Source organism: Rhinolophus sinicus, chromosome 14 (assembly GCF_057876585.1).
Source record: "Rhinolophus sinicus isolate RSI-liver-muscle chromosome 14, RSI-T2T, whole genome shotgun sequence".
Lineage (NCBI taxonomy): Eukaryota > Metazoa > Chordata > Mammalia > Chiroptera > Rhinolophidae > Rhinolophus > Rhinolophus sinicus.
In genome coordinates this window covers 114,055,600-114,077,928 of record NC_142514.1, presented here as the reverse complement: position 1 = coordinate 114,077,928, position 22,329 = coordinate 114,055,600, and the positions used below count along the sequence as shown (strand labels likewise).

The window sequence follows — 22,329 nt, the reverse complement described above, 5'->3', positions numbered from 1 at the left end:
ACACAGGCTCTCTGAGTGACCTTCCTTAACTAGTACTCCTATCTTCTCTACTGCCTACATTCCCTCAAACTATAAACATGCTCAAATTTCTTCTAGCCCCTCCATGTAAGTGCATGGTGGAAAGTTCTTGAACTTAATTTTCTGAACTTGTGTGTGTGTGTGTGTGTGTGTGTGTGTGTGTGATTATACATATATGACACTGTGTAGAGTCATATTTCTTTGAAGATACACTTAACATTACATCAATAATGAAAATCACATTTTATTGGTATCTAACCCAATTGTTGCTGGAATCATGAAGCTAAAAATGTATTATTGGGAATTTACTCCTAGTCATATTGCTATTATCTCTTAGAAGTTGATATGTACAATGACAGGATCGCTATAGTACATTTTTGCAAATGGCATAGAGTTTTTAATGTTTTGGTGAAAGACTGTTTTTTTTTTTTTTTCTTTTCAGTACCTAAATAACCAGATTCCATATAATGACTCCATCTTCCCACCATTGTTTATGTTCAAGCAATTTGGCATGTGTTTGTTTGCCTAACATTTCTGGATATCATTTGTCCCTGAGGTAATTTAAATGTAATTTTAGTCAGAAATAGAAACGCAGGCACTGAGATCCCAATGCATATATCTTTTACAAAAAGGTCATCTAGATGATCCAGCATATGCTTACACTACTTTTAAATAACCATTAAAATGTTAACAGCAACTTTACAAAGTCTCACTGACAACTCATGGATTTCTAAAAATAAATCCTCACATAAAATTTGGAAAACTATTTTCTATAACATTTTAACTTTTGACTTTTCATTGAAAAATTCTACTTCTTTCATCTGTAAGTTCTCCTAATATTCTGATAATGTTTACTATAATCTTGAAATACATTGTTTTCCACAGTTCTATCCTCAGACTAAAGTTTCACCACACATTCTTACTGATGTTTCTCATACTGACTTTCAAACCCACTTCCTTCCATATCTGTATATTTAACCCATTCTCTGAGCTCAACTTCATGTTTTTATATGCAACTACCTGCTGGACATCTAATACCTCAAACTCAACATGTCCAGAAAGGAATCCATTCCTTTTGATGTAAAACTGCTCTGTTTCCATAGTATTCAAGCAAAATCTTTCCAACCTACCCAAGCCATTATCCAAAATGATACCCCTACTATTTACTCATTCATTTGAGATTAGAACCAAAAGTTATCCTCAGTCTGTCTTCTTCCTCCTCCACCTTCTTCCTCATTCCCTTTACCTGCTAACATATTAGATTCTGCCTAATTGATTCCTAAATATTTCCCAGATAGGACCTCGGCTCCTAGTTACTCCCTTATTATCCTTTTCTTGGCCCACTATATTTATCTACATGTTGGTTCCTATGTCTTTGATCACAATTCTTCAAACCTAACCTCCACAGATAGGTATCATTTCCTCAGCCAGCCTTCTCTATAGCTTCTGGGCTGAGTTAAACACTGCCTTGTGCTTCCTAATTCCCTGTGCCTATTCCTTATTATATTCACCCTCTTGAAGTATCAATTTATATATCTGTCTTGCCCACTAGAGTGTGAAGCTCTTCTCAATGGAAATGCTATATTAATTGCATTTTATTAAAAATATTTAACACAATGACTGAAATAAGCTAGGCAGTATTAAACATTTGTTGAATGAAACAATGAATGGTGGTTTTAACTCCATCTTTTTTTACAGTGCATTCTTTCTATGAAGATGGAAGAAACACAAACATCTTTTATACTGCTTAATACAGTTTGCCCAAACCAAAATACAGTTGTATTTTTGTTGAAAATGGATAGCTTAGTCATCCAAATTCAAATATTTACAAGGTTGGACTGTTAACTTGAAGTGGCATAGTAGTAGTAATGGAAGTGGCTGGGGTTACAGCTTACTGAGGAGTGCACACTCCAAAGTAAAGCATTCATATTCAATTGAAAAACAATTTGAGGGACAAATAAAACTCATATTCTCTAAATCCAGGCTGTCAGATTGGTGATACCTGATGCAGATGTATCGTAACAGCTCATTAACTCCTATTATCTTAGCTCAGAAAATGGCAACTCTTAGACAAATGTGACCTACATATCATATACAAATTGAACAGTATAAAATATAATTTAAAGAGTTTTAATACTCTTTTTCCTTTTCTGTTTTGCTCTCATCCCATTTCCCAGACCTAATGCGATCACATGCCTTATATTACACTGTTAATTTTCAGTCAATTTTTCATAGTCCTTCTAGTTTTCAATTGATTCCATCATAGTGACACATTTCCAACTACAGGTTCTAATCATGTTTCTGTTGCCATAGATATGTGAATTTCAAAAAAAAGAAATAAATAATTAAGAATTTTCACAAGAAAAAAACAATTTTAAACACTCTTGTTTTCCTCCTCTCTCTTTGAACAGACAGTATGAAACGCTCAGAGAGAGAGGAGGAAAACCAGAGTGTGGTGGTAATAAGAAAGGAAGGCAAAGAAGCATTTGACAGAAGTGTCCAAAGTTTCAAATACAAAGGATTCCAGTAAGATAGGAGCTAACATGTAAGATTTAGGATATAGTTGATCATTAGCAGAATTGATGAGAGTGGTTTTGGTGGCTGGGAAGCACAGAAACCAGATGAGTTAGAAAGAGTGTAAGTAGAAAACTCCTTCAGGAAAGGTAACTGGGGAAGAGTAGAAAGAGATAGGAAGGATGGGGTCAAGAAAGTGCTTTGTTTTATAACATGCAAGAGTTAAGCTTGTTTTAAAGCATTTAAGGAAAGCCTTTGACTTTGGGTGGTGAACACACAATGCAGTACATAGATGAGGTATAGAATTGTACACTTGAAACCTATGTAATTTTATTAATCAATGTCACCCCAATACATGTAATTTTTAAGAAAGCATTTAGAGAAAGACTTTAGAGCAGAGGGAAGTTGAAGATATAAGAGAAAGGGAAGGGCAATAGGTGGAACAGTGGCCTGTGTTCTTTTTATCCATGCTGCTGTGGTGATGTAAAATTCAATACATCCCTTGGATTTATGTCCCACAACTTGAGAAACTGAGCTAAGACCACGTCATTTAATTTGTATGTGATTTAGGGCTATAATTTATCACAAATTATATAATAATTTGACTTGGCTTGACATCAGGAATGTGGAATCTGGAATGAAACTGAGTGATGACCTGATGAGAAGACAGATTTAATTAATTGAGATCATTAGGTAAAAGATGAATGGATTATTACCATGTGTTTATATTATGTGCTTAGTTACATAATACGTGATCCAAGTGATCACACTAGTAAAGTAGGATATAGAATATGCGATTAAAATTATTATTGGATTATTTCATTAAAAGTCTTATCCTGATTAATGTTTGTATCCCAAAATATGTATCAATTTAATATCATTGCATCCACTTAGTGACTAAGCATTCATTCTTGTTTATTTTATTTAGCCATGTTATACAAGAACGTTAAAATTCAGTTTATTCCATTTTGTGTATTCTGAACACGTTGATATTCAGCTTAGTTTACTTTCATTAATTGATATATGCATTTATGTAGTTTAAGAAGTTCCATTGTTTGAATAATTATTTGTATGCTAAGCAACAGTGAATGTCATAAAATATAACCAAGCTAATTTTAATTTGAGTGCTTACAAATCTAGATTTAATACTAAATATGCAAATAATTATATTTTAAAATTTGAATCTATTGGACCAAATAAAATACTATGCAAGGTATCCCAAGAATTACTATAGTCTCAAAATAATTTTGTTAAAAACAGAATGACAGATGGTTGTGGAACAAAGAGAATAGATATTTATGATGATACTTATAAATGAAATAAGATAAAAAATGATTAAAAATCAGAAAACATTGAAAATTATTGAGGCCCAAATGGAATACATTAAAATAAGTTAAATAGGATAGCAAGCACCAGAGTAGTGGCAAGTTATAATTACCTTGAAAACAGCATAGTAGGAAAAAATAATAGAGGAACTTTGTGCAGAGTATGTTAATTGTTTATGACCATTTTAAAGTAGTATAATACTTTTTGCACATAAAATATTACATTGGCAGTAACTTAGTATTTGAAATAGATGAAATCAGAAGTGCTGCTGGGTTTTGTGGGGAGAGAGGGCTACCAGGGGAAGGGGCCCGGCCTTGCCCACTCATTCCTGTATCATCAAAGTTTCTTATGCAAAGCTTTACAAGTCCTCCCTAGGAACTTGTGGGGTTCCTAAAAAAACACAGTTGGAAACTAAAATTTGACAATGGTATGATTTTAAAGTCCCATAACAGGAAGGACTATGTAAATGTCCATTATATGCGTATACTTAAATTTAAAGTACATGACTTGTAAATCCCGTTAGCTTACATTTTCTCAAACAACTATTAAAATTTGTGTGTCGTTTTGGCACCAAACTGAAAGTCAACATCTTAGATATGAGTTCTAAATCTCTTCAACTTTATTTTTTTCAGTACAGTAAAATAAAAATTAATTGAACCAGATACTTACAATGTAAAGATTGAAAGTGGGCCCTCAGTTTGCATGAAAATCAAGAGAACAAGAAAATATGAAAACACAAAGGAGTACCTCCAGGTTATATGTTAAATGCATAGCACTGAAGACATCCAAAGCCTGGTGGAACATTCACAAGGTTAAGGTCCGATCTGGCAGCTTGATTTATCAGCTCATTTAAGTCACAGAACTGAATTAAGGTGAAAACCAAGATTCACAAATGTTACAATATGATGTTTTTTACGTCTTGCAAGAAAATTACAGCCAGTCACACTGCTATACAAGTTCTCCTGGAGAACTTGTGGGGTTCCTAAAAGAACAAGCTTTTCAGGTGGGCCAGTCTACTCAGGTGATCAAATTCTAGTTCCTGGGTGAGCTTAGAATTAGAGTTTGTTGTTTTGTTGTTGTTGTTGTTGTTTTATTATTATTATTGGGTAATATTGGGGTACAGTGTGATTTTCCAGGGCCCATCAGCTCCAAGTCATTGTCCTTCAATCTAGTTGTGGAGGGCACAGCTCAGCTCCAAGTCCAGTCGCCGTTTTCAATCTTAGTTGCAGCCCATGAGGGAATTGAACCAGCAGCCTTGTTGTTAAGAGCTTGCACTCTACCCAACTGAGCCACCCGGCCACCCAGTTGTTCTTTAATAGTATCTTTTTATAAACCTTAACACAATATTCATGAAAGTAACTGGTATTTGTTATATGGAAACTGAATACTTGGTTTTGGGCCAACTGTGGTATTTTACCCTCTAATCCTTTTACTCTCTTATTAAATAATAGAACTACTAAACTATATACATGCATATAGAAAATTTATGTTCATATAATGTGCCCCTTACTAATTACCTCATATGTCCTCATAGGATAGTACTTTTACAGCCATTATCTCATATTTTATGTATATAAGTAAAAACACTGGGATTTAACTTGTTTGCAAGGTTTGCAGTCTTTCCCCTATATCTTACTGTCAATTCTATTCTAGTCTTGCCCATAGCCAATATAGACTATGGTCCCTTAGTTGAGATTTAGTTTTTCCAAAACATGTACAATGTCTCTAAGAGCACATCGTCTAAAGAAGCCCAACAGTATTCACTTTCTGTTAATTATTACATTCTTATGTTATAATTACATTGCATAGACTCTATCTCCATTTTCAAGAGACAAAGTAAACAAGAACAAAAGAAACACTTCCAGGTTTTATTAATTTATTTTATTTAGTTATGCTTCATAATTTCCTAAAACCCAGATATTATGGAATATAGATATGTTATTAGTATAATTAATTTTTCAAGAGTCTAGTATTGCTTTAACAAAGCAAAGTCTAACTTCTTTTTATCACTATGAACTACTCCTAAGATAAACACCTCTAGATTACCCAATACACTACGATTCTTAATTAACTTAGTTAGCAAGTACAATTAGTAACCAAAATCAGAAAGTATACAAATTTTATAAAACTAAAAATTTCTTTAACTAGTTATATAAGCCAAGGAGAAACAGAACCTTTAGCCATGTGTGATAAATTACAAGCGTAACTTTGGACTAGAAACTATGTCAAAAGGGTGATCAAAATATGACAGGGCAACAACCTGGAGATTTTTTTTTCCTTTATAATTTTTCTCATTGTCCTTGCAATAACTGGGAGGATGGGGGAAAAAGGCAAGGTGAGATTTTGGTTTACCTTGGGTCCTCTTATTTCAAGAGGACTTGGTTTTGTTAGGTTTAAGAATTGCTTTGTTGTAGCTTTATGTCCTACCTAGAAGTTATACAAGCTGGCTGCAATTCCACTAAGCATCTAGGATATCCCAAAAGTGACTTTCCAGGCAGCATAACTTCTATTTTCTAACATGATTCAAGAGAAGTCTAAGGTTGTGATAAAAAATGAAATTGTCATTGCTGAAAAAAAAAAAAAAAAAAAAAAAAAGATAACAATTAAGGCTGAGTAACAAATGCAGTTCAATCCAAAATAGAAAAGATAAGCATGTAGATTTGGAAGTATGGCACTAAGGTAGTTTAATTATCCTTCTAAATAATATTCTGAATTTTTGAATTATAATATTATATTTTTGCATGAAAGAAAACAATACTGAGAAAAATTTGGATTTGTCACACTTAAAAGTCTCTAGCATAGGATTTGCCACATAACCATAGAACGTCATATATTACTTCCTTTTAGTTAAATTTCTCTTTAATTCAAATTGGCTTCTTGAAAAGGAAAGCATACAGCACCAAGTTATTTTACTCAATACAGGGCTTTGAATACAAGCTCAAGAATTCATTAATTGATTATACAATTAATTGCACACTTCACTTTTACCCTGTTTTTATATTCCTGACATACCACTGATTCAATTTTTTTTTTTTTCCCCTTCAAGGACTATGGCCGTAGAAGTTAATTTTAGAGTGTGCTAATAATTTCTGTTTTTTGTGTGTTTTTTTTCTTTTGTTTCAGTCTGTTCCCAGTACTCCAGAGGAGTATTTGCCATTTTTGGACTCTATGATAAGAGGTCAGTGCATACCTTGACCTCCTTCTGCAGCGCCTTACACATCTCCCTCATCACACCAAGTTTCCCTACTGAGGGGGAGAGCCAGTTTGTGCTGCAGCTAAGGCCGTCCTTACGAGGAGCTCTTTTGAGTCTGCTGGATCACTATGAATGGAACTGTTTTGTCTTCCTGTATGACACGGACAGAGGTAAGTCATGATTCCAACATCTATATAAGTAAGACTAATTTTCAACCTGAAATGGTCTTGTATACGTATATGATTTAGCCAAATATTTTAATCACTAATATGGCTACAATCAGAAAATGGTCAATGTGTCTTATCAGTATTTTTATCTTGATTCTGGGGGAAAGTTTCTAATTCAACAAGCTTTAAATGCACAGTGTTACTCGTGAGTAAACCATGCCTGGTTATTTAGTTGAAATCAAGATAAATACTTATAAAACATTTCTGTAATGATATTTCAGGTACCATAAAATACATGTCTTTTAATTCAGATGCAAATGATTTAATGTTTTGGAACATCTTTAAATAGTATCAGGTTGAGCCATGGTGTTGAGTTTGAAATGCAAAACTTCAAATGTGTAATTAAAGGATCATGACAATGACAATGGATTTGGTGGTACGGTTTCTGCTTGCTGGCAACCTTTAACTTTATCTTTACCTATCAGGCTGTAAAGATTAATAAATGATGCAAGAAACAAGGTGGATAACTAACCTTAAATTATTTATAATCCATACATTTTTGTGCAAAGTACTTTGACTTTTCAGTTGGAGACATAACTGAAGGAATTCCTATATATTATTTTCAATTTTGTTTTTTTATTTAGTGACTAAAATCATGGCAACATATTATATTTCAAAGTAAACATCAGGAGCCACCTGTGGGGTTTTACCTTTGGTCCTTTTTCCTTAAAGTGTAAGATTTATGAGACAACAAGAAGTTAGACTAAAAGCTGAAACAGACAACATTTTAAGAATATTCTTGACTAGAATTCCATCTGTGAAATGAATAAAACAATAAATATAAAAACAATAAATAGGCCAAATAAATCTTTTGAAGGTATAAGTACCTTCAAATGTCTGAAGCATAATTTTCGAAAGCATAAAAACTCATTAAAGGAATTTATTTTTCTCATTAAAATTCATATTTTAATTAGGTAGATTTCATAAGATGTCTCATCAATGGTGCTTCTAGTACATTACTTATATCGGCATTCTTGGTAAATTTTCCTTTCAGAAACAAGCTCAAAAAATTTATGTCATCAATGTATTTTCTGCATGGTTAGGGTATACTCCAATTCTCATTTGGAAATATGGGAACCTATCCATATCTCATGACATTATTTCCCAATAGCTAACAATCCAAAGCATCCTAGAGAACATAGTAAGTTTAAAGAAACTATCACTGTTTATTTCTAACTTTTGGAAAAATCCTTAAGCAAGAGGATACTGGAAAGTGAATCATACCACAAATTAAAACAACAGTGAGATGTCACTACATTTCTAATAGGATGGCCAAAATACAGATCTCTGACAACACTAAATGACGGTAAGGAGGTGGAGTAAAAGGAACTCTGATTTATTGTTGGTGGGGCTGCAAATTGTACAGCCAATTTGGCAGTTTCGTACAAAACTAAATATGCTATTACCATATGATCCAGCAATCACACTCACTGGTATTGATCCCAAGGTGGTTGAAAACTCATGTCAACACAAAAACCTGCACACAGATATTTATAACAGCTTTATTCATAATTGTCATAACTAGGAAGCAATCAAGATGTTCTTCAGCAGGTGAATGGATAATTAAACTGTGGTATATTAAGACAATGGAATGTTATTTCGAGCTAAAAAGAAATGAGCTGTCAAGCCACGAAAAGACATAGAGGAAACTTAAATGCAAATTATTAAGTGAAAGAAGCCAATCTGAAAAGGCTAAATACTATATGATTCCAATTATATCACATTCTAGAAAAGGCAAAACTATGGAGACAGTAAAAAGATCAAGTTGCCAGAAGTTAAGAGGAAGGAAGGATGAATAAGAAGATTTTTAGGGCAGTGAAATTGCTCTATATGTCACTGTAATTGTGGATAAATATCATTATACATTTGTCTAAAATCATAGAAAGTACAACGTCAAGGATGAACCCTAATGCAAACTATGGACGTTGGGTAACAACGATGTGCCAATGTTGGTTCATCAAGTGTAAAATGTGAGAATAAAATGCAAAAAAAATTACACTTCAGTAAAGTTAATTTAAAATTTTAAAAAATTGAATCAATGTCAAGAAATATGTACTAGGACATGGAAGAGACGATTCTTCCTGTGGTTCATTATGACACAGCTCATTTTGCCATTTTGGGCAGAAGAACCTTGTTTTATGACATCTTGGTCTCACAGAAATACCAGTGGAACCTGTGTCTCACTTTTTTTCCTCTGCCCCTGTGTAATCCAGTCTCTAGCAAGGAAAGGGTTGTAGGCATTCATGCATCACCCTCCCCAATGAAACAAGGATTAAAAGTGTTGCTTTGCTTTTACACCACTTTATACTTCGCAGGATCCTTACTCATGCATAGCAAGTCAGATGTTCCAACCTTGAGCCACCACTCATTACCTCTCATCATGGGATTTCTCTAGTATAAGCAGGTATACACACTTGGTTGTTTAAAGACTCATGCTTTTGGTTAAATTTCTGCCTTCAAAGGCTTAAGCCCATCATGGCATAAGCACTGTTTCTTCTAATATGGCATCTTATAACCTTCAACTTACTTACTGGCTTGCTGTGCAAAGCCTACTTTTTCCTTGTCACCACCCTAAAATGCAATTGTTCTGCTTCTAACTGATACAAATCACTTTAGAATTTCTTTGTTCTCTCCAGTAGTTGCTTCAGGATGAATAGTTAGTCCTTTGTATTGCCTTCTACTATAGTAATCCAACCAAACTTTAAAATAGACACTTTTATTTCAAGCAGTAATTGCATGAATGGAAAATAACATGTCAGGAAAATGGCCGTTCTTTTTTAATTCATATGGCTCACTCTGCCATGTTACCACCATGTTTCCCAATATTCTTGGTTTTAATGGAGTTCTTGCAAAGGATAAAAATAATTTTTTCCTTTTGAAATTTCTATGCTCATTTTATGTCAGGATCACAAACCCAATTTATAAACTCATAGATACTGTGCTGAAAATTATGTATCACCAACTAATGTATGAACCTCAGTTATGAACATATGATTAACTTCCATTGTAAACATAGATGGTTAAGAGTCATCCATATTTTCACACCATGAAGAAAAAAGAACACACGTCAACACTAAAGATTAGAAAAATTTTAAAATAATGCACAAAAGCAAGTGAAAAGAAATTAGTATGGAACATTTTGGTACTTTTCCCTAATCCTCTCCTGTTATTATGAAATGCTTATCTAAACATTTGTTTCCTGTTATAAGCAACTTCCTTAACGTGACCCTGAATTTCCCCAAAACTTAAGTGAAACATGACATTCTGGTGCATCATAAATCCTTATTTTGAAATAAGTTATTTAATTTATGTACTCAATTATTTCTGAAATCTTTATCCCTATAGTGATATAATGACCTCTTAAGATACAAGAGTATCACTCTGTCATAACCTCAAGTAGTATTTTTATGTTGAATTACAGTCAGTAAAAGTATTGGTACTTTATTTCCTCTGATATGAGACCTGTGTTCTTGTCCTGACCTACTATTGATGAGCTGAGTGAACCTGCCTATATTTTTGTACACATCAGTTGAGAGAGAGAGAAAGAGGGAGAGAGAAAATGAGGGAGAGTGGGAGGGAAGGAAGAAAGTTAAAGTGCATTGTCTTTAATGCCCATTCAAACTACCTTTAAGGTTTCTTTATATTTTGTATTTTAAATATGCTATTCTTTCCCTGGAAATGTTGGACAGAAAAAGAAAGATAGTAGGTGGCACAAGTCATCTCTATCCGTAGGTGACTCCCTGTTTCTGTTCATTTGATTGCCTCTCAAAGAAGAAAAAAAGTGTTCATTCACTTATTCATTCCATATATTTATTTAGTATTCAATAAAAATGTTATTGTTCAATTTGTATCAGTCACCTTGATAGGTATTAAGAATGTAATCAGTGATGAGCAAGGCATTACTGAAAAGAAATTAACTCACTTGCTCTGACTTCATTAGGAAATAGTACTTGACACTATGTGAAAACCAGAAATTTTCCTTTGATACATAGTTTGATGTTGATACAATTTTAATTTGGAACATAACAATTTACCAAATAGACCACTGTGGTTTTTATTTTGTTTTTTTGTGTGTTTTTTTAGGGGGGGGAACAATTAGAAAATATCATTTAAATACAAATTTAGATAAGAGTTTTGAGTTGATAAATATGGAGCTATTGAGTGTTTGAAATGTGGCTTATGCACCTGAGGAATTGAATTTTAAATTTTGTTTCATTTTACATGATTAATTTAAATGGCCACATTTGCCTAATGGCTACTGCATTGCACAGCATAGCATATCTAACTAAGGAGTTCATTTGAAATAACATATATCACTTAGAGTAAAATTTCCATATCTCTTCTTGACTCATGTTTTACTATGTAAGAAAAGAGCTTAGAGAACATCCTGTGCATGATCCTTTTTATAGTCATCTTTACGTTGCATTGTATATACATTTACATGTCTTTTCTTCCCCCAGAAACATAAGTTCTTCTTCAGTAATTATTATATCTTATTACGTTTATACCTTTTGTGTCTAGCATAGTAACCCCTGGTAGGTATACTATAAACATGAAATGAACTAATGAATTAATCCGGTGAAGTCCTTGACAATAGATATCAAGCAATTTTAGTGCTCTAATAACTAATGATTTAATTCAGTTTTAATTAATGGAACCATATTTTTAATGGATCAAATAACAGGTGATTGAGTAATCAAAATTAAAAATTCTCCTGTAGGGATGGTACTTTAATTATATGCAATTTTCTTATCAAGAAAAAAATGTGCAGCAAGCTGAAAAATAACATTTTTGATTTAGACATAATTTAACTACATATTTATAAAACTAAAAAGTAATATTTTTGGTAATATAAAACATTGACAATTTTTTTCAACTCCAATAAATATGATGTCATTGTCCATGAGTAAAAGACATTAATTTAAAATTTATAATATGAGCAATAGTTATTTTCCATTTGAAATAGTTCTTTTTAAGGGAACATAATTTTTACCTTTGTCTATTGCCCAAAATTTTAAGTATGATGTGTTTACAGCCATCCCTGACAGGTAACAAGGTGAATATATGATCAAGGAACAGATGAAGAGATATAAACCTAACATTTTAAAAATTCTAATGATCACTTTAAATTTTTTTTTTCAAGACTGTTATAATAGCCAGCAATTTTGATCTCATATCCAGAGTAAGCAGTGGCTGACACTGACCTTGTTTTACTTAATTTTGGTTCTCTAATGCTTAATGGTCAACCAATGGTTTTACTTTGGTCAATGGTCAATGGTTTTACTCACGTTACTGCTTTCCAGGCTAATGGTGTTATTTCATAGTTTACTAAATATCTTGTATCTATTATCATATTAAGTATTATAACATTATATTAATTATTCCTAGGAGAGATATATGTATTTGGCAAAGCATAGAGAAGAAACCTTTACTTCGGCTTGTTTTGGCTTATTTCCTTTGGTCTGTTCTTTTTTTTCTTCTTTTTCTTTTTAGCATTTTTTTTTTTTTTTTTACAAAAATACATTCTACATAATGCATAACATTTTGAGTAACCTAGGAAACAATGTTGAGGACGGTATAATATGAATATGCTGCTATCCCACGCTGAAGTCAGTGCAAGAAATGATGAGGGAATAGAAAGAGGAGTATATTTGTGCTAAGGGGGGAGAGATCGTGCTGTTTTATTTCTTTTTGGGTTTTACTGCATATATGCCTTTTTTTCTTTTTTTTTAATTTGAGCCTAATTGATGACATATGCCAGGGAGCAAGTTCTCAAATGTTCCCCATGCCTTTATTTTTAAATTGCCTTAAGTCCTTTTGCAAAAAAAAGTCAAGATCTAAACAACAGAAAAAGAAACAAATAAATCGCAAGAAGCATGAAACACCTTTAAGTGATATCTCTTTTACTCCCAATAAATAAGTCTGTATAAATCACACCAGAGAACGCTCCTATGTTCCTTTTGGGTTCGCAACTTCAAGTGTCTTCTCCTCTGGCTTCTTCTCATATTGTCCCATCCCATTGCTCTTTCCCACTTTCTCTTCCTTCCCTCAAATTATAGAGTGGATAGGCAATATGACTTTAGGTGCACTGGGAAATTTAATGCTTCTCTCATCCATTATTAGTTACAGACTCCCAAGACCCCCTAAAACTCAAACCCATAAATGACACAGGGGGATTATACAGTAGATAAACTCTAAGGCATATAGCATAATGACATCAATTCACACCAAAATAAAAGTATTGATATCTGCTCCTTCTTTGAACAACCTTTTAGATAGGGGTGGGATGGGAAAGATCAGGGGTGCACCTGTCAACTGGACTTGGAGCCACACAGAGAGGAACATTCAGTTTCTACAGTGCTAATTATAAGCACCATTCTTTTCCTCCCTCTCCCCATCTCCAGTCCCTAATTACCACACATGCAAATACTCTGACACACATCTACCATTAATTCTGCCACTTAAAGTGCTTCTGGCCCATTTTTCACATTAAAAACAAATTTGGAATAACAATAGAAAAACAGAGTTCACTGACACATAAATTCTGGAGAAGTATGAATCTTGTAGATTCTAATCTGGTATTAGCCATAGGGATTAATAATTTGTCTTTTATTCTTGATAGTACTAAGACATATCGTCAACTTATTTCCTAACCCTGAAAAAAAAATCTTTAAGTCCAAAACTCTCACCAGGATGAAGAGGTGTTTCATTTTTATAAAGTTTCCAAGATGACCATCAGGGAATTATCCTGTGAGGATTTAGACTGGTTTTGTTTTGTTGTTTTTTGTTGTTGTTGTTGTTTTTAACTCATTCAAATATATTTGCGACTGACTTTTATTACAGTTATGGTCAATCTGACAATGCCAAACATTTACTTACTGCTAGTTGCGCCATGTGAGGATAATCCACCAGAAGGAGAACAACACTTACTATATCTTTCAACCATGTATCTCTGCTTTCCTGTTGGAACCAGGCCAAGGGGAGAGCGAAGAAAAATACAGCTATAAAAATGACAATGGAGCTTTCAGTGGAGATTCTAACTTGTAACTGAGGGAGAAATAGTAATCAGAAACAGACAAGGCATCTCCTGCTCCCTTCATAGCATTTCCTTTGGGGTCACTGAAATGTTTATTCCCTGGCTTCACTAACCCAGATTCTACAGGCTGTTACTACTGTGGGTTCGGAAGGGGAGCAATGGACCAAGGCATGAGTGGATGGGATGAAGGAGCATCGGTGGATGGTTCTATAAGAGGGCTTGTGTGTCCCACCCCTTTTCCCTGGTGAGATGAGGTAATGGGAAGTGCACATCTATCTGTCACCTCCTACTTTCCCTGGTTACAGAATGAAGGATTTGAGGTCAAATACTGGAAATCATAGTCATATTCTAAAGGAGTACTGAAATCTAATGTGGGGAATGACTCAGAACAGATCTGCCAAACAAGGTGATTAGCAAAGAGCAGTGATAAGAAGCTAAAACGAGGGTAGTCAAAAAAGACAGCAGAACAAGGAGCAGTCAAAAAAGCAGTGGCTCACTGAATGGAGAGATCTGCAGACAAAGTACAAAAGCCTGCAGTTGCTTTTGTCTTGCCAGCAGCCATCCAAACTTTCATTTGGAAGATTGAAGAGCCTGAGTGGGATGGCAGGAAACATCAGTATGCAATTCTCCATGGATATTTGTGCTGGGTCAGTTTAGTTGTCACTTAGTAGGCACTAGACACACACTGTTGACTGACAGGTCACCTGCCTGGATGTTCCTTTCCCATTTTCTTCCCACTGTTAGTGTTCAGTCTCTGAATAAATGATAAGAGCTGTGGAGGCTCTACTCACTGGAAAGGTGATTGTGCCCTGCCCCATGGAAATTCAAACAAACAAATTACACAATAAGTGTATGGGAGTCCAACAGAGTTCTGATTTTTCCCTCTATGGTGACCATTTTAATGCTTTTTAAAAAAAAAAAATATATTAAATTTGTATTTAAAAAGATTCACCATGATAGAGCCCTGAGCATACGCTGAACCTGTCAATGGAGTTATTCAGCCATGTCTGAGAACCAAGGGGAGGGAAGTGGTTCCTGGAGAATCCTTAGGTTGATGGAATGTGGATATAATGTTTTAGCAATTTTCTTATCAAGAAAGGACAAACTGTGTAGTCTTTCTCACTGGTTCCATCTTTTCAGTGACCCAGACCTTTCTAAAGCAGTAACTTTTCAAATGATTTGTAATTTCCTGACAACTTCTTCATTAAAGAAAAAAAAAAAAAACCTGAAGAACTAGAGGGAAAATCTTTCTTTTAAAGCTCTGATTGAAAATATTGCATCAAGATAACTTCTACTGTCTCAATGAATTTTTCCTTCTATTATAAAAATGGGACAAATGCATACGTAATGACAGGGCATAATTAAGGTCAAAATCCTTACAACGCAAAATTTATATCAGTGGTAGCATTTACTCAGCTAATGTGCTTTAGAGTTTATTCACCATGTTATAAGACACATGATATCAGGGCTATGGAAAGGAAAGCAATAACTTATTATTTGATGCAATGGAAAAGAGTCTTAGATATAAATTTCTTATAATTAGAGCTATGACAGCCTTGCCAATCTTTTGCATGCCCAAATAGAAATGGTTCCAGCATTCTTTCAGCTCTATAACCCAGATGTTGTCAGTGGAGGCAGTCGTAGACCACAATGTTAAGTGGCTGGATTCAAATCTCAGCCGTACCACTTATTACATGTTTGACCCTGGCTAAGTTCCCTATTATTGTTAAATGTCAGTTTTTCTAGTCTGAAAATAGTATTATCCTCAAATTGACCCAGTCATTCTGAGTTATACATAAAGTGCTTAAAAGTTCCTGCTGTATAATAAACTATGTAATTTATAGTTAAGATCCTGTTATTATCATTATTATCATAGTTATTGTGTTTTAATGCCATAATACTTTATGATTAAACTCCAATAAATATTTGTCATTTTAAAATTATTAATCATGAATTAAAACTTTTTGGTTAATATTTATATTATGAGAAACAAACCTTTATCATACATGGACATTCCTGAGTAGGGTTTCCAGGGGGGAATTCCTGCCCATTCTCAGGAATTTTTTTGCTTTCCCATTTCTGAATCCCGAGATATAAACTGTTTTCTGTTCTCCGTTATAAATCGTTTCCACAAAGTGACAGCTGATACTACCAACCACCTGGGTTCAAGGAAACAATTTTCCCGATTTCCCAACCAACTTTTCATGTGATTCGGGAACGGAAAAGTGAAAACAATTCCCAAGAATGGGGTGGGAATTCCCGCCCGGAAACACTAGCGATAAATAGGAAAAATGTCTAAGAGATACATTGTGAGTAGTACATTTATTTCCCATTGTGGGTATTACTGGGTTCAAGGAGCCAATTTTCCCGATTTCCCAACCAACTTTTCTCGGGATTCGGGAATGGGAAAGCAAAAAATTTACTGACAACAGGTGGGAATTCCCGCCTGGAAACCCTATTCCTGAGTATAAATGTTAAATTGATGAAGAAACTAACTGAAGCATAAATTTGTGATTTCTTTTTCTTTTTTTCCTTCACAGACTTCCCTTCCTTTAATGTCTCTTAAAATGCTGATACTCCCCCTGCGTTCTGTCCTCAGACAGACTTTGCCTCAGTAAACTTCTTAAATACAAAGCTGCGTATGTCATATTCCTGATTAGAATGACTTCATGACTTTTCATTACCCTTCATATAAAGTCCAAATTCTTTAAATGAGGCTCCACAATCCATCTCTTGACTGCATCTCCCATCTCATTATATAGTCCACTTCCCCAGAAACACCAAGCACCAGTGAAAATGACCTTTCTAAAGATTTTGAGCACACTATATCCTTCCACTTTCCTTGACAGCTCTGCAAATGCCATTCCCTCATCTTCAAACCTTTAGTGCACATCTCTTTTTCCTGCAGTAACCCCTATTCATCCTTCAGGTCTGAGCTTAACTTCCTTCAAGAAGTCTTTTTCTATACATTTTCACTCCAATGAGTTAAATGTTCTCTGTGTGCTCCCATAGCACTCTGTATTTTCTGTCAAACACCGTATTTTATGTGTCTAATTCTATGCCTTTGTCATCAATCTTCAAGTTCTGTAAAGCAGGGACTGTTGCTTAAAATTATATATCACTATGATGATCGTTGATAGTTGATATTATTACTAAACATAGTAGTCATGTCATATAAAAGATTACATTCTTACTATTTTCCAAAGTTTATTTTAAAAGTTTTATTCAGTTTTGATAGATGCCAGATTAAGATCATAACAAACAAGCATTCTCCCTCTACTAGAGGAAAACAGCATAAATACCCATCTTTATAATAGTCTGTCACTTTAATCTGGAAAGTAGACAAAAGAATTTTGTGACTGATATTGCTGTCTGAGCCTTTTATGTTGCTGCTTATCTATACCCTGCCAGCAAGGATTCCATGTCATGCGGTAGTTATGTGAGTCCATTGTACTCTCTCTCTCTCTCTCTCTCTCTCTCTCTCTCTCTCTCTCTCTCTCTCTCTCTCTCTCCACTGGGAATCACTTAGCTCTTTCCATATGAATTTTAGGAAAGGATATTTCACACATATATTTCTATCAATTCTAATTTAAGGAAGATTTGAACTATGACTCATTTAAAAAGTTCTTCTATTTGTGAATATTTTATAATACCCCCAAACACAACCTTAAAGGGCCAATTCAGAAATAGACAATAAGTAGAGTATAAAATTAAAACTTACATTTTGTCATTGATAAATCCTAAGGAGATTTTTTCTGTAGTTTCATATTAAATTTCATGATTTACGTTAGTTGTTATGTACATTTTTTACCTGAGACGTATCTTATTTAAAGCATTTCAGTTACTTCGTTTTGTGAATTTTATATTATCTGTATTAGATTATCTAAATTTTTACTCAAGTATTTAGAAAATAAATAGTCCACATGCCTACTTAGTCTAAAAAATACCCTTCTAAAGTAAATTTATATTAGCGAGAGCATCTACCCCACTCCCAACCCATCCTCCATATATCTGCATTGGCTCACATAGGAACTATAGATAGTGTGTTAAGAAGGTGACAGGTTTTAAATTGCCAAAATGGCTGATTAGCTAGAATGACAAATTTGAGAGTGAGTTGTGTTCTTCCATATTAAGCAAATATTGGTACCTTCATATTATTGTAGTCAGGGAAAGGCAAGTTGTTCTTGAAAAGAAGAATGGGGCAAAAAAGACTTAAAGAAAGAGAATTTTTATTTTCTTAACAAAGTTTTCTTAGTAGTACATGGACTAGAAACTACTGTTTCTTGTCTAAAAACATGGAACAATGTAGGTTTACTCTTACTAGATCCAAGAGACCTATTACACACACACAGTTGTCAGAACAAGGTCAATTCTCCCCTTGGGCCAAGTGTAACTATAGCCAAGGAGTTTAGCCCCCAGAAATATGTAACCAATGGTGTCTTCTATGGCTACACAGAGTTTAAACTATACTCTCTGAGGAAGTGGACCAAAAAAACAGTACAACCTTGAAAAGTGCATTCAAAGAGCATCCCAAGTTAACAAAGGTCATGATGCAGCTGAACTCAGTACAGATTAACACAGGGTACAAAGTGGAACAGATCATGGAATAATCAAGATTTTCCTAATTCAATATAGAAGCATGTACCTATTCAGCACTGTAATTCTGTACACAGATATTTAAATCAAAAGACACAGACTAATGTTTTTAAAAAAATAACAATAAAATTGCATCAACCACAATAACAAGAGTTAAGGTACTAAAAACTTATGGACATGAGACCAATTAGAGTGAGTTTAAAGGAACGTTGAGAAGATGAAGTGCTTTGTGGAAATAAAAGTAGAACAATGATGCTGAAGAGCATAGCATCAAGTCTGAGAATTGTGCCTTTGGTCACTCATAATAACTAGAATTTACCAGTTACCACAAATCTTCATAGGTCTGAAGCTTTTCACTCCTAACCTCTAGAATAGGAGTCAGCAAAACACAGCTGGTAGACCAAATCTGACCAACATCTTGTTTTATTTTGGGTTTTTTTGCAAATAAAGTTTTATTGGAACCCACCTTTACTCACTCATTTGTGTATCATCTATGGCTACTTTCTGACTACAGTGGCAGAGCTGAGTAGTTGCAACTGAGACTGTAAACAGTAAACCAAATTTTCGTAATACAAAAATATCTTCTTAAAATTATTTGTAAAATAGTAACTCAATAAATATTTGTGAAGTTGATTTCAGAATCTATGTAAGAGTATGAATATGAATACCATGAAAATAGTGTTATAAATCCATAACATCATGAGCATGCATACTTACACCTGACATATTACTGACTTAACAAATTCTGAGTTTTCATAACTTTCACCATAATGATGGAATGATCCTTTCAATTACTGGATAAATAAAACTCAAACTTTTCTATTTAAAGAATAATGTTTACCATTCATGAGAATACCCTAGAGTGAGGGCCTAGTCAAAGCCTCTAATGTGTAACATCAAGTTAGGGATTATGCTAGCCAATTGTTTGTTTGCCTTTATGCATGAGATGGGCTTATGGGGAAAAAAAACTATTTCCCAAAAGCAACCAAGCATTTAGAAGTGTTTGCTGCTTGTGTATATATGGTAGTGGAAGTAAAACTTCACATAATATTGAGTTTTCACTTATCTCAAGTCATTTAGTTTTTTAGTTTGTTTTATACTGCCTTAAACTTTATGTTAACTAAGTAGTAGATATGAACTTCGGAAATTAAACTTGGAACCATTGTAATGTAACAGCACTTTTAATTTTAGGATGAATTTAGACTTACAAGGTACAATCAAACAATATGGTGAACATTTAAATAAAAAAATATTAGTACAGTAAAAGACACATTGCCATTAATCCCTCTCAAAATACTCCACCCTCACTTCGAACACACTTATCGCATTGTTCTTGACACTTTCTGAAGCAATTCTGAAACTCCTATTTCGTGAGTGTCTTTAGTTGCACTGCCGTGGCTGCCTCGATGTTCTGAATCATTTTGACTTTGGGGAAGAGCCAGGAGTTGCATGGTGCCAGATCTGGTGAATGAGGACACACTGTAATGTTTTTATTTGACAAAAATTGTACTAGAAGCGATGTGTGACATGGAGTCTTTCCACTGTGATCACAAAATACAGTGAATGCTGCTGCCAAGTGCCATCCAAGGGCAAGGCAGGGATCTTCAATACAGAAAGCAGCACATCGAACCTTAATAACAGTGTGTGACAAGTTTCAACTTGTTCGGTGCAGTCAGTCAGGTGTGAACTATGGTTGAGAGAAGGTGTGTTTTAAAGTGTGCCGTCTACCATCCTCCATCATGACAATGCTTCGTGTCACACATCGCTTCTGGCATACGGCAATTTCTGTCAAATAAAAATATTACAGTGTGTCCTCATCTACCTTATTCACCAGATCTGACACCAAGCAACTTCTGGCTCTTCCCCAAATTCAAAATGACCACGAAAGGTAAATGTTTTGAATCGGACATTGAGGCAGCCACAACAGCACAACTAAAGACACTCATGAAAGAGGATTTCCAGAACTGTTTCAGAAAGTGGCAAAAATGATGGGATAAATTTTTTTTGAAGCAAGGGGAAGTATTTTGAGGAGAATTAATGGCAATGTGTCTTTTACTGTAATAATTATTTAAACATTCACTGTATTGTTTGATCATACCTTGTATTTCCAAATATGTCTGCATATATGGCTTAATTTTGTTTGATGACTTACATACTCTCTAACTCAAATAAAAAGATAGATCAAAGGCAGAGTCACCTTTATCTCTAAGCTAGATTGTTACCATAGCATCTTAACTGATTTCTCTGCTTCTATTCTTATCCCAGTCTGTATCTTTTCAACATAATAGGCAAGAGTAAACCTTGAAAACAGGCAGATTATATCTTCCTGCCCAAAGCTATCCAATGGCTTCCTACTCACTCAAAGTTCTGATAATGACATGCCAGACATATTTTATCCTCGGGGCCTTTGTACATGTTCTTTGCTCTGCCTAGAATACTTTTTCTGCAGATATAAGAAGACCTCACTCCCTCTCCTCCTTCATGTCTTTGCTAAATGTCAGCTTCTCAGAGACCTTCTCTAACCACCTACACTCTCTATCCTGGAATTCCCCATGCTCCTTTCCTGCTTTATTTTTTCTCTCTAGCACATTTCACCAGCCTACATTCTATACATTTTATATATTTTTACTTATTTATCTTAGGCTTCATTTCAACAGAGCATTGTGTCTATTTATTCACTGCTGTATTCCCAGGGTCTGGAGGTATATGTGGCACATAGATGATGCATCATACATATGTGTTAAATAAAATTTGATAAATTTACAAATTGGGAAAAATGATGATGAAAGCAATTAAGAACGGGAGCATGTGCAATTATTTAATACTTATCACAGGAGAGGGTGATGGTCTGGAGGTTCCTGAGGCCCAGGAATGAATGACCAGGAGTACTTGGGTCTACAACATATATGGAATCCATTGAGTGTCTGGTATTCCAATCACTTATTAACTTGTTTATTCTTAAACTAGGATTTTTTAATTTTATTTTAGCACCTAACAATTGGTGACTGTAGAAATAAGAAGTGGTATAGTATGTTCTTAAAATATCTTAAAAGAGGGGGGAAAAAACTCTAACATGTTTTGTTCTAAATTCACCAGGGATAAGCCTAAACCGAACATGTTTTTGATGACTCTTATGCACTTTTTGGATAAACAAGAAGTATATGCCACAAAAATGCAAATGAAAAAAGAAAACTATGAGCAAGGAAAATGGCTGATCATAGATATTATGAAAAAGTTGCTTTCAAGTGGTAGTTGAGGTTCTTCAAGAATTTATAATCCAATAATAATAGCAAGCATTTATATAGTGCTCACCATGTATAGGCATGGTTCTAAAGCTTTACATGTATAAACTCATTTCTCCTTATAGCATTCTGAAGTAGGTGATATTATTATTTCCATTTTACAGGTGAGACAACTGA

The 22,329-nt window shown here is 34.2% G+C and overlaps 1 protein-coding gene across 11 annotated transcripts in view; it reads left to right on the top strand.

Annotated features, from left to right (window-relative positions):
- Positions 1-22,329, top strand: part of GRIA4 (glutamate ionotropic receptor AMPA type subunit 4) — a 377,547-nt gene that overhangs the window by 139,883 nt on the left and 215,335 nt on the right. For all 11 annotated transcript variants that reach the window (XR_012497413.2, XM_088791479.1, XM_074335547.2 and 8 more), the window contains exon 4: positions 6,982-7,221. Coding sequence is in view for 10 of the 11 variants with exons in the window: in XM_088791479.1 (XP_088647605.1) it covers positions 6,982-7,221 (240 nt within the window). In the remaining variant the exon portion in view is untranslated. The remainder of the gene's footprint in view (positions 1-6,981; positions 7,222-22,329) is intronic.